This window comes from Urocitellus parryii, chromosome 5 (assembly GCF_045843805.1).
Source record: "Urocitellus parryii isolate mUroPar1 chromosome 5, mUroPar1.hap1, whole genome shotgun sequence".
In the NCBI taxonomy this organism is placed as follows: domain Eukaryota; kingdom Metazoa; phylum Chordata; class Mammalia; order Rodentia; family Sciuridae; genus Urocitellus; species Urocitellus parryii.
This window is the reverse complement of record NC_135535.1, coordinates 198,732,979-198,747,997: the sequence shown is the minus strand read 5'-3', so window position 1 is coordinate 198,747,997 and position 15,019 is coordinate 198,732,979. Positions and strand designations below refer to the sequence as shown.

Genomic DNA, 15,019 nt, shown 5'->3' with positions numbered 1-15,019 from the left:
AATAAGCATGAATCCTTAATAAAACACATGGAAGACAAAGTGCTTGATTTTTTTTCAATAACTTAAGTGTATGATCTGAGAATATTTTAACTTACATTGTTTCAATAATGATTTTTATCCCTCCTTTGACTGTAATTATACTTACCATTATGCAGAAGTCACAGTCATCTGTGGTGATCTCAGTGTGTTACTGTTATCTCACTCTACTACTGTGAATCCATTGAACCTATTTTTACTTTTTCATGCTTTATCAAAGGTTGAATTAATAAAAGGGAATTTACAAAGCGTTGGACTTACACTTCGTCTTGTTCAGTCAACTGATGGATATGCTGGGCATGTCATAATTGAAACTGTGGCCCCAAACTCACCTGCTGCAATTGCAGATCTTCAGCGGGGAGATCGACTCATTGCTATTGGAGGTAATGATGATAATGTAAATATTTAATATTTACAGAGAAACTAGAAAGTAGATGTGGAGTTTTTCTTGTCTGTCTTCTTCCTTACTTCTATAATAAGCACTTGTTAATTTTATTATGGAAAGAAATAAACTATTTTAAATGCTACTTGGAAGGATACCTTACAAATGCATTTAAAACATATGCTATTTTAGTCCTAACATATAAATCTTTAACTTCATTTTTAGACCACTTTTATGTAACTTCTCTAATTTTCCTTCCCTTCCTATCCTCTACTTCTCTCGTTTTTTAGGGTAAGTCAATAAGTCATCTTTTTTCATAATTACCACCATTACTACTATGAGTACTAGCACTATTGCCCCCATCCCATACAATTAGAAAATGAAGAGAAGAAATATTATTCCTTGTCCAAGAGGATACATCTGCACTGTCCTAAGGCCCCATATTGTTTGAAAAGCCAGCTGTTTGTTAGGAGGCTGTTATTTAGAGTTCAGCCTAAATCACTGGTGGAAAAATACATCACCTGCATACTGCATACCTTTTTATCAACCGGATTATTAATAATAGCAACAAAAACTCCCTATTAATAGGATTACTTTCTTGTATATATATGCCTAAGCACAGCACAGCCAGAAGGGAAAGTCGAAAACCTTTTCTAACCTTGCGGTACCTGGCTGTTATGGCTTGTAAGAGATTTCTTGAACACATGCTTGGTCACATTTGGTCCTTTAAGGGCATTGTGGTATGTTCTTTCACAGCTAAGACACTAAATAAGATACAGCAGTTCTCAAAGCAAAGAGCAATTATCCTTGGTTAGATGTCGAAAGACACTAAATAAGATACAGCAGTTCTCAAAGCAAAGAGCAATTATCCTTTGTTAGATGTCGAAAAACTGTCTTTGGTAGGGTGACCAAAGACACCTGTAATCCCAGATACTAGAGGCTAAGGCAGGAGGATTACAAATTCAAGGTCAACCTCAGCAACTTTGAGAGACCCAGCTTCAAGATAAAAAGGATTTGGGAATGTAACTCAGTGGTAAAGTGCCCCTGGAATCAATTTCTAGTTCAAAAAACTAAAAACCTCTCTTTGGTTCAGTTTCATCGTGACAAGAAAATAATGAAACCCAACTAAGTTAGCATTGTCACATGCTCTGATCATAGCCTAAGCAGCACTTGTCACACTTCCATGTGTATTCCTGTCATGTAGACGTATTCAAATATGTATTTGGTAGACCTGGGGAAGGGCCCAGAATTCTCTGTTTCTAACAACTTCCCAGATGATGCCAGTGCTACTGGTCCATAAACACTAGGAAGACACTAGGAAAGTCATAAAATAGCCCTCCATTCATTATGTCAGCTGTCTGACAAACTCTGCTAAAATCACAATTCAATATAATTTTTTTATGTTCACACATACCCTGTTTTGGTTTTATATATTGGGTGAATTTTTATTATTTTTTTTTTACTTTTTTATGTAAATGAAACCTTTTAGGGTTTCATTTTAAATGACAGAAGTAGTGAATATCTGTAATTCAAAATAAAAGACAAATAAATTCAACCAATACAAATGTATACAGAGAGTAAAAGTAAAAATTATTCCTTCAAATCTAACATTTATAAAAATATAACTTTTATTGATTAGACAGATGCAATAAACAATCATTGACAAAAGGTTTAAAGCATAACAGAAAAACTTTACATCTCTTTCCTGGCTTTTTTTTTTTTTCTCCCTTAAGTACATCCTCTGCCCCAGTTCTAGGAAGCAAATTAAAAGCCTACAGTGTATTTTTGGTAGTAGGCTTTATTTTTTTTAAATATGTCACAAACTTTACCCCATGTCAACAGCTATTTTTCGTATATTTGTATTTGATTCACTTATATGGATATATAAAATTTTTAAGGTACTTAGTATCAGGGTATTGGTGAGAGTTGAAATAAGATTGGCAAAATGTTATAGTTAAATTCATTAATAGTCCATTTTACTGGTTTTATAGCTTTCAAGGATGTTTTAAGTATTCCAAAAGAAAAATCCAAACCTGAATGATCTAGCCTGGAGAGAGAGGTACAGTAGCCATCTCCACAAGTACCCGATGATTAGAAAAGAGATGAGACAAGGACAGATTTTTTGAGTCACAAAAAAATGGATTTAGGTTGAGTTGAAGTTTTTTCCTGTTAAAGATCACTGGATGGATTTATTTTTCATTTATGTATATGTCAAACTGAGGTATTCCTGTGACATAGTGTACTTAGAGAGAAGCATTAGAAGTTAAAGCTAGATGAATCATGAAGAACCACATTAGAAAGCTCTGGATTTCAGTGTGAGTTTTTTGGCCAAAGGCTTTTGAGCTGTAACTTTAGGAAAATCTGGCAGCAATATACTTGGTGATTAAAAGTAGCAAAGGTCTGAGTGAGAGGTTGTAGTTGAAGACTGTTTATTTCCGTAGTTGAGGGCAGTGATCAGGAGTATCCAAACACTGAAAGCAAATGGACCTGAACTCTGAATTAGAATTGACAGGTGAATGGATCTAGGGAGTCTGCTACTTCCAGGATTCAAATTGAGCTAACTGGGAGGTGGCAGGTTGATTCATAGTAGTCAGGATAAGAGGACCAGAGAGTCACAGAAGGGTTTTAACTGTGCCAAAAATGTAGTGCCAAAGAAGTATCTAGATGGTTTTGTCTGGAAGTTGGGCAGTAGTGAATAAAAGGAGAAACCAACCAAAAAACAAATATGCTAGTTTGTGAACTATTAGAGGGGACCTTTGTACCAGGGAGAGAGCAAAAAAAGGCTGAGAACTAATGACAGACAAACCTTCGTAGTGACTACATGTAAAGGTCAAGTGTATATACAGAAAAGAAACAGAGGAGAGATGATGTGAACCAGTTTAGTACAATATCTTGGAAACTAAGGAAAAGAAAAGTTCTAAAGAAAAAAGAAGTAAGAAAAAATAAGTGAGGCTGAGTGTGGATGCACACCTGTAATTGGAGGAGCTCAGAAGGCTGAGGCAGGAGGATCCAAAGTTCAAAGCTAGCCTCAGCAAAAGTGAGGCACTAAGCAACTCAGTGATACCGTGTCTCTAAATAAAATACAAAATAGGGCTGGGGATGTGGCTCAGAGGTTGAGTGTCCCCGAGTTCAATCCTAGTACCCAAAGGGTGGGGGGAATAGAGAATAACTGATAAAGCAAAATCCTGAAGGAGACAGGAGGGCAAGATCAAAAATATAAAAAAAAGGGATACTTCCTCCTCTGAAATAAAATAAGATGAAGAGTTACTGGCAGGGAGTTCAGGTAACTTCATGTGGTGCTTTTTGGTTAGTAAGATAGATGACATCTGCAGAGAAAGAGTGGGGAGGGTTGAGCTTCAGGGAACAGGAAAGGTTTAAAACTGTTGATTTGGAATCTTAATTGTTTTAGAGAGCCATCTAAATGCTAAGCAGTACTGAACACCTTGCCAAGGATGGATAGCATGACTCAATTCTAGATCCAGGTGGGAAGCTGAAAAGCAGGAAAAGGGGATGGAGGGCTAGCAAATCTGAGGATTAATTATTTAAAAAAAAAAAAAAAACCTAGAAGAGGAAAGGGCTAGAACAAGAGAATCACAAATATTTGTGAGAACATTATTTTGTAATCTTGACACTTAAGTTGGATAGCAAAGCATGTGGTATCAGAAGACCAGTGGGACCATGCAAAGAAAGAAGGAATGGTTGGGCCAATAAACTACCTAAAAGCAGAGTCAGCAGACAGTATTGTAATAGGTGAAAAATTAGAGATGTGGTCAGAAATTAATTTAAAATGAGAGATCTTTGATATGGGAAAGTTAAACTTGATGAGCAGCCTACAGCATGATCTTTCCAGGCACTGAAGTAGATCACACAGTTGAGGAACTCTGAGATCAAGGTATTAGAAGGGGCTGGTGTTAACTTTGATTTATTGAGGATGGCCTGGAGACCTTTGGAAAACAAGGACTTTTTCTCCAAACTCTAAGTAAGAGATAAGTACTATCTGAGGAAGATGGGAAGTCTTGCAGGAAACAAGTCACATCTTCAAATGACAATACTTCTAGAGTATGTTTAACACATTGGGTACCTTATGGAAGGGACAGAATAGCTAGAAGGTAAAGGTGAAGAGTTTTTCACTCTGTATCCATTTGTGTCTTTTGAGTGTTAAACTCTGTTGGTATCAAAATTAGAAAATAATAAAATTTAAGATAGATATTCCAGATTTAGATAGTAACCAATTTGTTTAACTTTAAGCAATTTATCCCTTGTTTTTTCACATCCTGAAACAAATGAGTTGTGTGGCTGTAGCTAATAGAAAGAATCTGAGAGAGAGTCCATTGCCCATCTTATAGTATTTTGCTATACTTATTTTAAGCATTGGTCTCTTGATTTAAGTCATTTAGCACATAGCTTGCAATCTCTGGGGAATATGTTGGAATTTCTTTCAGTGGAATCATAGCTTCTCATCATTCTAAGACTGGTTTAACCAATAACAAAGCCCATTTAAATAGGTCTCTGTCTGCTCACTTTCTCATTTCAAACTCAGAAGTAATGTCATTTAACCTAGGAAAGAATGGGAAGCAATTAGCAGTTAATAGCCAGGCTGACAAGGTAAATTTCCAGAATATCCACACATTCAGCTAAGATTCAGTACAAGAGTCAAAAGTCAAATATCCTTAGGTTTCCCTATTATTCTTCCATATGTTAAATAATTTTTTTCACAATGAATTCCACTTTTATTAATAATAATAGAAGGGAGATCATTAGAGTAGAGCAAATGGATGGGCAGAAGGAGGAAAAGAAGTAAAAGCAAGGTACAGGGGAAAGAGATTGATCAAGTGCATGTATAAATATGACAAATTTCACTTGAAATTCAGTGCCAGGAATTTAAACATTTACCTCTACAGACAATATCATAACATTTGTGTTGTTTTTTGGTTAAATGATTTTGAGGTAATAGCAATTATATTTTAAAAATTAGGCAGTTTTTATTGCAGTAATTTACATGTTTTCCCTTTTAAATCTTCAACCAGGTGTAAAAATTACATCGACACTACAGGTGTTGAAGCTTATCAAGCAGGCTGGTGACCGAGTCTTGGTGTACTACGAAAGGCCTGTTGGCCAGAGCAATCAAGGTACTGTTCTGCAAGATAATTTTGGCCAGTTGGAAGAAAACTTTTTATCAAGCTCATGCCAACCAAGTTATGAAGAGGAAGCTGCAGGACTTGCAGTGGATGGTGAAAATAGAGACCTTGATTCTGAATTTGAAGATTTGGCAAGTGATGTCAGAGTACAAAACGAGTTCAAAGATGAGGCACAGTCATTAAGTCATAGTCCCAAACGTACTCCAACAACACTTTCTATTAAACCTCTTGGCGCTATATCCCCAGTTTTAAACCGTAAATTAGTTGCAGGAAGTCACCCACCACCACCAAAAATTCCAGCCAAAGAAGGAAATAAACCGCCAGCCCTAAAAACTTCTGAGGTACTAGACCCATCACAAGTGTCAAAACCCACCCAAGGATCCACTTTCAAACCACCTGTGCCACCACGACCACAATTAAAAGTTCCTTTGCCTTCTGCTGACACCCCAAATCAGGCCGAACCAGACATTCTTGTTGAAAAGCCAGAGAAGGTGCTTCTTCCTCCTCCTCCTGCAGATAAATCTGAGAAGCAAGCAAAAAATGTGGATCACGTAGAAGATGTGACTACATCTAAGCAGTTTATAGCAAAGCAAGAAATGACTAAAGATTTTACTTCAGAAGGTTCTTGCCCTACTAAAGACAGTTCGGATGACCGTCAAATGTGGGAGTCATCAGAAATTCTTTATCGGAATAAGCTAGGAAAGTGGACAAAAACCAGAGCATCCTGTTTGTTTGATATAGAAGCCTGCCACAGATACCTGAATGTTGCACTGTGGTGCAGGGATCCTTTCAAGTTGGGAGGTCTTATCTGTTTGGGGCACATTAGTTTAAAACTTGAAGAGGTGGCTTTAGGATGCTTAGCTACATCAAACATGGAATACCTTTCAAAATTCAGACTGGAAGCCCCTGCACCTAAGGCCATGGTCACTAGAACTGCTTTAAGGAATCTGAGTATGCAAAAGGGCTTCAATGACAAATTTTGCTATGGTGACATTACTATTCACTTCAAATATTTGAAGGAAGGAGAACCAGACCACCATGTAGTTACTAATTTAGAGAAAGAAAAAGAACTCCATTTGGTTGAAGAAGTTTCTATCCTGCCTAAAGAGGAGCACTTTGTTGGACAGATGGGTTCATCAGAAAGTAAACATAGTTTCCAGGATACTCAGTTCCAAAACCCAACTTGGTGTGATTACTGTAAAAAAAAAGTTTGGACAAAAGCAGCTTCCCAGTGTATGTTCTGTGCTTATGTTTGCCATAAAAAATGTCAAGAAAAGTGTCTAGCTGAGACTCCTCTTTGTGGAGCAACTGAGAGACGAATAGACCGAACCCTGAAAAACCTTAGGCTAGAAGGACAGGAACCCCTCTTGGGCCTGGCTCCTCGTGTTGATGCCGAAGCTAACAAGTCAGTTAATAAAACGACAGGTTTGACAAGGCACATTATTAATACAAGCTCTCGTTTGCTAAATTTACGTCAAGTCTCTAAAACTCGCCTTTCTGAACCAGGAACTGATCTCGTAGAACCTTCACCAAAACACACACCCAACACATCAGACAACGAAGGCAGTGACACAGAGGTCTGTGGTCCAAACAGTCCTTCCAAACGAGGAAGCAGCACAGGAATAAAGTTAGTGAGAAAAGAAGGTGGGCTGGATGACAGTGTTTTTATTGCAGTTAAAGAAATCGGCCGTGATCTGTACAGGGGCTTGCCTACAGAGGAGAGAATCCAGAAGCTGGAGTTCATGCTGGATAAACTACAGAATGAGATTGATCAGGAGTTGGAACACAATAATTCCCTTGTTAGAGAAGAAAAAGAGACAACTGATACAAGGAAAAAATCACTTCTTTCAGCTGCTTTGACTAAATCGGGTGAAAGACTACAAGCTCTCACACTTCTTATGATCCACTATAGGGCAGGCATTGAAGATATTGAAACTTTAGAAAGTCTATCATTAGACCAGCACTCCAAAAAAATAAGCAAGTACACAGAAGATACAGAAGAAGACCTTGATAGTGAAATAAGCCAACTGATAGACTCGCAGCCATTCAGCAGTATCTCAGATGACCTATTTGGTCCATCCGAGTCTGTGTAACCAACAGGCTGTGTCAGCTTTCAAATGATTGGGGAAAAGATGCATCTAAAGTACCATGGATACAACCATGTTTCAGTCCTCTTGTAATGCACCTCAGCCTGCTGCTCCAGTTATTTACTTGTATAAGAAAGAACAGGAATGAGTTTGTTTTCCAGTAAAAATATGACCAGCTCATTAATTGGTTGTTTTGGGTTGCATTTATAGCTATGCTTTTTTGGGGTTTATACTGGGAATTTATTTTTACTAATTTATTTTTAACTTTTTCTAATTATGTAAGCTAATTTGTCACATTTATGTATGTGTGGTGTCTCACTGTGTTATTTTTCCTTCAACTTAGTTTTTGAATTAGTGTTAAATAGGTTATTGTCCAGACTCTTAGTATTTTCATTTCCATCACGGTTATAACAACAGTTTTGCTGCATGCCCAAATTGACAACAGCAATCTTTAAGGGAACAGGTTTTGAATCTTTTTGTTTTGTTTTTTTGTTTTGAAGTTTGTCATCTCTACTTGCTTGAGATTTTTGTTACTTTGGAGCTTTGGGAGGCTTTTTCTTTTGTTTTTGCCAAAAATAACATGGAAGCAGATGCTGCAGTTTTAGTCTGTTATGCTGATTTAGTAAAATTATTTTTTACATATATTGCTTGCTATCTATGCTTCTGAGATTTTTGTCTAAAGCTTGTGTGCAGCTGAAGTATAGTAGATACATAGTGATGAATCTGAAGGGCTTGCATTGATAAACAAAATAGGGAATAAACATAGAATACAGTTGGTCAAGAATTTTGTAGAAGATAACAAGATTACTGAAAATTAGTAGCCAGTAGGGTTTTGAAATATTTTTCAAAATGTCAATTCTTTCCTTTTAAATGGAAGTCCTAAGCATTCATAATGTTTTTTTATCTTCAGTTCTCCCATAGGAAATAAAGCATGTACAAGGATATTTAAAGTTTCAGAGGACTGTTGTTAAATGACTATTGATAATTGGTTTTGTTTTAAAAACATTCTCATGTAGGAGTATATATTGTGAAGGAGAGGAGTTATGCAAAGTGTATTTATTGCTTCATCTATTTTACAGGCTTAAAGGAATGGTGATCATTCTGAATATTTCTGTAGTGTAGACTGTCATTCTTTTTTTTAGAAAGAAAAAAAATAGACCATATATATAGGAATTGGAACCAGTTCTCTGAAAATGAAGATCTTCTCTGATACTGGTCCACTTATTGATGCCAGTAACACATCTGAGGGAAAATGTGTAAACTTGACCCCTGTTTGTATACATAATAGTTTGGGCCTATTATATGCCTACAAAATAAATATATATATATTTTTCCCCTTTTTCTGATAAGTTGATACATAATCAACACGAATTTAAAACAAGATGAAACAGCTTTCATGGTGGGCAAAGAAAGGCACAGTAAGGATTGTGACCCAGGACTCTATACAAGAGTTTAAGTTCAAGGTCTTCCCTTAATGAGCTGTCAGCCATAAGCAAGTCACAGAAGAGCTCAGTGCAGCCGTTTCTCATCTGTAAAGCTAGGCTAATACTACTTACTCTAATAACTACCTCACAGGGTTGTTGTGAGGAAAATAGTAGCATAACTACAAAAGCACTTTGAACAGCAAAAAGCTATACAGATAGAAGATATTATTTATATGAGAAAAACATTTTTGAGGGTAGAAAAGTCATTCCACTTTTAAAATCAGTAGACTACTAAGGAAAATATTAAGACACTAAATATCTTTCTTGACCAGGTTTATAACAAGAATGTATGTGAACCCCCTTTCTCATTGTTTACGCATGCTCGAATTTTAAAAGAACACTGCTACAGCAGACTTTCCACACCAAACCCCCTGAAAGCTAAAATGTCCCACAACATATGCGTGAACTTGTCTGCCCAATGTATAACCATGTTTCCTATTGTAAAATAACTTACCATTGCTAACCAGGAAGGTGGAGTATCTAAGTGGTTGGTGTTTATAGATTAAACCATGGGAGTTTTAGTGACATCTAAACATGCCCCTGAAGCTGTTGCATTTGAAAGAGCAATGGAGATAATGCAAAACTTTGATTTCATAAGAATCTACTCATGTTTTAAAGTATTTAACTCTTTGAAACCACAATTATGGAAAGCTCAGTAATGCTGCTAATGACATTTGTAAAATATACCTTGAATGTAGTGCAATATTTTTCTATCTGCTGGAAGAAGCAGTAGAGGCATCTCAGTTGTACTTTAGTGCAAGGGGGGAACACTCCACAGACAGCCTAGAGTATAGTAAGGTATAAGGCTTCAGTGAAAAAGTTGTATTATATTACATTACTGATGTAATCTCGCTGCCATGCTATGTTATCAATAGCTAAAAATAATAAATAAATAAATAAATAAAGACTACCACAGAAAAAAAGAATATCTTCATTTGATGCCATCCAAAAAAAAAAAAAAAGTGATTGCTGCATCTATGTGGAATTATTGCCTGGTATAACTTGGCCATGCAGATAAGCTACTGAAGTCCACTTTTACAAAATGAAATTGCAAAAACAATTTTTTAATTGTTGTTTTCTTAACTTGTAAAATATCATATTTATGGATTTGCTTCTACTATATAGTAATAATTAGACTACTAGAGTGTATTTTCCATATTGGTATTTACATGAATGGGTTAGAGAAAATGGGCAACATTTTGGCATTATTTTGCAATTAAAAAATATACGCTACATTTCTTAATATCAGGAAACATTCTTCAATATCAGAACTAGTTGAAATATTTATTATGTGGATATTTTGTGATTCTGAGGGAAGAAAGCAGTATAAAAACTTTGAGGGTACTACCAAGTTCTAAGTTTAAATGTATCTAGATTTTTAAAAGGCAATTTGAAAACATTTGGCTCTAGTAGTAGGATAATGAAGAATAAGATTCTCAAGTCCTCTAAAAGTGAATAAATTTAAAATCACTTTAAATTTTTTAAAAAATATTGTGTTTGTTTCTAAATTGAGATAATAGTGTACCCCAAAAGAGTGGGAGATTCCCCTCATCCTTTTTGAGTCCCAGATACCCTTTAAGGTCTGGTTAAAACTGTGTACCCTCAGCCCTGGAAGCTGGATCATGTTCACCCCATTCAGAATGCCCCTGATTTCAAGGGTTTTACAAAACTTCCAGGACCCAGGGGCCTGGGTACATTATGCCAAATGGCTGGATATTATAGTTCTTTTTATCAGGTACAGTTAACTTGTTCACAGCAATCAGAATAGTAATGCAAGAGTAGAGGTTTGGGGATAACTATTTTCCACATTGACATAATGTGCCTAGTTACATATTTTTATTTAAAACAAATGTGGGAAGCCAAAAAAGTACACACTAACCTGGAGTGACTTTTAATTAAGCCTGCAAGCATAGAAGAGTTTTTAATTAAACATCCATAATCAAAATGATACCTAATATATTTTATTCCAACAATATTTGGTTTATGAAAGAGTACAAACAGGCACAGTATAGTGTGATCAGGTTTATTAAATAGGCTAGCTAAAACATGATTAGGACAGATACACAATAGCAGTCAAAAGAAAGATGAATATTCATTACTACCTCATTAAGGTTTTTGTGTCTGTATTACCAAGTACAAACATAAAAGCCATTTCTTCAAAAAAATAAATGTTCAGAGAGCTCTATGTTCTTTGTTCTGATATACATGATACAACATCACCCGTTTTCAGTCTTGTTAATCCAGAATATTAGTCATATAAAATACCTTATCATTTTTCTCCTTAAATACATACATTTCTTTTGCTCCCCAAACAGTTCTCAAAAATCCATCTGTTTTATCTTTTTCCTAGGGATCAATAGCAAGCATGCCTTTGCCAGTTATTCTTAACAGAAGCTGAATCCTTAGAGGCAAAAGTAAAATCGGAATAAATTATAGAGTATTGGGGCAGGGAGAACCACAAGCCCCTCTAAGAAGCAATTTGCAGCACACTGGTTCTTTTTTGTTTGTTTTGGTTTTGCAATGCTGGGGATTGAACCCAGGGCCTCAAGTGTCAGGCAGGCTCGCTACCGCTGAACCACATCCCCAGCTCCTAGTATATTTTTTTAAAGGCTATTCTGTACAAGTAAAAACAATCCTTTTTGTTTTGGCCATATAAGAATTCCTCCAGAGCCATCTTCCAAAGTAGCTGACTTGTGTAATAGTCCATTCTACTGAGTAGGAAGATTGTTTTCCTCGAACACTGCCTTTGGAAACCAATCATCAAATCATCTAATCCCCACGGAAGAGCTTCAGAAAGCAAAAGAAGTACTAGCCACTTTCCTAGAGAATATGTAGTAGTCAATAAGGTTGAGAAGTCTTTGTCTAAAGATCTTTGCTCCTTGATGTCCAAGTTAACACAAACACAGTTTACTGAACCAAACTGACATGAAGTAATTTATGGTTACAGAATTGTAGAATTAGTATTATTTGGGATATATTCCACACTATCTTCACATTCCAGTCACACCTCATATGAAACAATGTAAACGACAATATTCACTAACAGTATTTGCTGGTACACTAAAAAGACATATCAATGTTATCATGCTTAGAAAATGTTTATTACCCAGCACACAGATGATATGGTAACACACACATTTTTATGTTTGGTTTTTCTTTTCTGCCTGGGAAAGGAGATGTGTCCTGACCACCCTATGAATTTTATCTGATTTTCTAATGTGGGATTAAATACATAAACAATTTCATTCCATTTTTGTTTAAAATTTGTTTCCACATTATGTGAACAACTTTTGGGAGTCAAAAAATAATAGTTTTGGACAACCAAAAATTAATCGATCCCTAAAAAAAAAAAAAAAAAAAAAAAAACACTTGGATGACCTACAGACAGGCTGAAGATATTACAGTCTGAGTTTTCAATTTATAGCAGCAATTAGCCTTGTTTTATTTTTTCCAAAAGTTTTGAACTAGATGTTGACAAACCTTACCTTGCTTATACAACCTTAACAGTGTAAGGTGCCTGTACTCCCCATTCTCACCCAATAAGAATCAACTACACATCTTACAAGGAAAGCTTTGCTTCATTACAACCATTTCGGTGCTTTTCTCCACTTTCAGAACATTTACTATTTTCCCATGTTGACTTTAATGTTTGCTGCCAACCACAGGACATGTAAACATAATTTACAACCATCCCTTTCCAAGTAGGTGATTACGTAGAAAACTAATGCCGGCGAAAGATTAACAGATAAATCCAAAAGATACTGACTTGAGTTCTTGTCCTCTGCACTTGAGAAAACTAGCTTTTAACTCATAAATATACTGATAGTAATTACAAGTTAAATAATACTCGCAGTGTCGCTACATAACATGCCGTCTTATGTGATTGTTTTCAGACTTCCTTCTAATTTCTCATTGTTGGAAGAGTCAATGTGTGCTTTAAACACTCATTACCAATATTCAGAAAAAATATAAGATATTTTTGTCCAAGTGTTCATGAATGTAAGTTAAAAAATTATATTTGATTTGGATTCAAATATTTATAGATTTACAATATACCTATTTCGTCAAAATATATTGTATAATATTTAATAAAATCAAATACATAAAATAAAGTTTTCAACACTATTTATACAAACCCCTAGAAAAGCTTCTTTTTCTTTATAAGGCTGTTGGCAGTCAATCATAACCACAGAAAAGAAATAATAACCTTTGGTTGTTTTACTCTTTCGCCAGGGATGGATGGTATGACTAAGACAGCTCCGGATGAGTCATTTCACTGGAAACACTTGTATACAATTAAACACCGATGATTTTTGAGGGTCTCAGTCACTTTCTGATTCTTCATCATCACCTATCGGATATGACTGGATATTATTCTGAGTGTACATTTTTGTTTTAATGGGGCAGTTGTGATCCATGAGAATAGCCTAAAAAAAAGCACAGTGCAGGTACATTAACTTCCTGTTAGGTAAAGATCAGATGGGATTACTGTTTAGGGGTTAGTTTGAAAGTGCTGTACTATCTGCTATTACCCAGTCATTTTGGCACAATTGCCAGGTACCTGGCCTAAAAGACTTGGAATTCTCCGCTGTGTGGAAATTCCCAGTGGTAGGAGATAGCAGAAATGGTCGTTGCCAAGTTTTCATATACCTTTTCGGGGAAAAGTCATTTCTGGGAATTTAGATGCTGTGCAACAAAAGGTTAGGTTGAAGGAGAGTTATACCTAGGTTCTGGGAAATGAAAGTGGGGACTCTGGGGATCACCCAGTCCAACTTGTGATAGCACATTTTGTAATGCTTCTTGAGGGGAGCTCACACTTCTTAGAAACCTCTGGAAGTCTGGACTACTCACTCCATTATTTCCATTCATAGATGTGGTTTTGATATCAGCCATATATACACACTGTCCTGAGATTAATGTGATGTCCAGACCACTTCTTCCTCAGATCCTTGCTGTCCTCATCCATTTGGTATGATTATTTTTAATGTGTTTCTCCTCTGATGAACATAAAAGTCTCATGCCTTCTTATTATTACTAAAAACTTTTTAAATAGTGTGACTGAAAAAAAAAAAACAAGTGATGCCTTGTTTTCAAAGCATACTCAACCACTAAGCAGGGACAGCCGTTCTTCCTCCTGAAATGTGTGGAACCAAGCATGGAGGCTGGTGACAGCTGGTGTTTACCAGGCTGGGACTATACTAAGCATTTTAGATGCAATTCCTGAACTCCAGAATAACCCTGTATGGTAGGCTGCGGAAGCAGGCACAGAGTGGTTATTGGACCAAGGGATACATAGCTGTCCCTTGAATTCTCAGGGGATTGTTCTAGGACACCCCCACACACACACATACACACACCAGGACACCAAATCTGTGAATGCTCAAATCCCCTATATAAAGTGATGTAATTGTTTGCACATAACCTACACATACTGTATACTCAAAAATCACCTTTAGTTTACTTATAATACCTCACACACTGAAGATGCTGTGTATAGACTTGTTATGCTGTATTGTTTAGGGAATAATGAAAAAGGTTTGTATATATTAGTACAGATGCAGTTTTTTCAAATATTTCAAACCAGTTGATTGAAGCCACACACACAGAACCCACAGATGTGAAGGCCAACAGTATAGCAGAAGGTGACAGGTTGAGGGAGCCTAGACAGCCTCAGGACAAAGGTGTGCGACACACCCAGGCAGCTGGAAACGCCGAGGCCATTGGTGGGACGCCACATGCAACTACAGTGGATTCTCTCTCTCCCCAGGTATGTCTCCTACAGTTTTCTTCCCTTTGCATGAACCGTTTCTCAATCCTTTTTGTGTAGTTTGAAAATCTAAATGGATTAGAATGTTCCTGATGCTGGCCTGTTGCAACCTATCTCAGTGTCTG

At 36.3% G+C, this 15,019-nt stretch overlaps 2 protein-coding genes across 4 annotated transcripts in view; one reads left to right on the top strand and one right to left on the bottom strand.

Moving 5' to 3' along the window:
- Positions 1 to 13,525, top strand: part of Pdzd8 (PDZ domain containing 8) — an 84,891-nt gene extending 71,366 nt beyond the window's left edge. Inside the window, exons 4-6 of one of the 3 annotated variants that reach the window (XM_077799140.1) lie at positions 257 to 419; positions 5,446 to 5,547; positions 13,361 to 13,525. In XM_077799140.1, coding sequence (XP_077655266.1) covers positions 257 to 419; positions 5,446 to 5,547; positions 13,361 to 13,437 — 342 coding nt within the window. In that variant the 3' untranslated portion in view covers positions 13,438 to 13,525. Of the gene's footprint in view, positions 1 to 256; positions 420 to 5,445; positions 13,120 to 13,360 lie in introns of those variants that run through there. The other 2 variants (XM_026384202.2, XM_077799141.1) reach the window with 2 other exon arrangements.
- Positions 13,450 to 15,019, bottom strand: part of Slc18a2 (solute carrier family 18 member A2) — a 33,925-nt gene continuing 32,355 nt past the window's right edge. The window contains exon 16 of the mRNA XM_026384204.2: positions 13,450 to 13,554. Coding sequence (XP_026239989.2) covers positions 13,450 to 13,554 — 105 coding nt within the window. The remainder of the gene's footprint in view (positions 13,555 to 15,019) is intronic.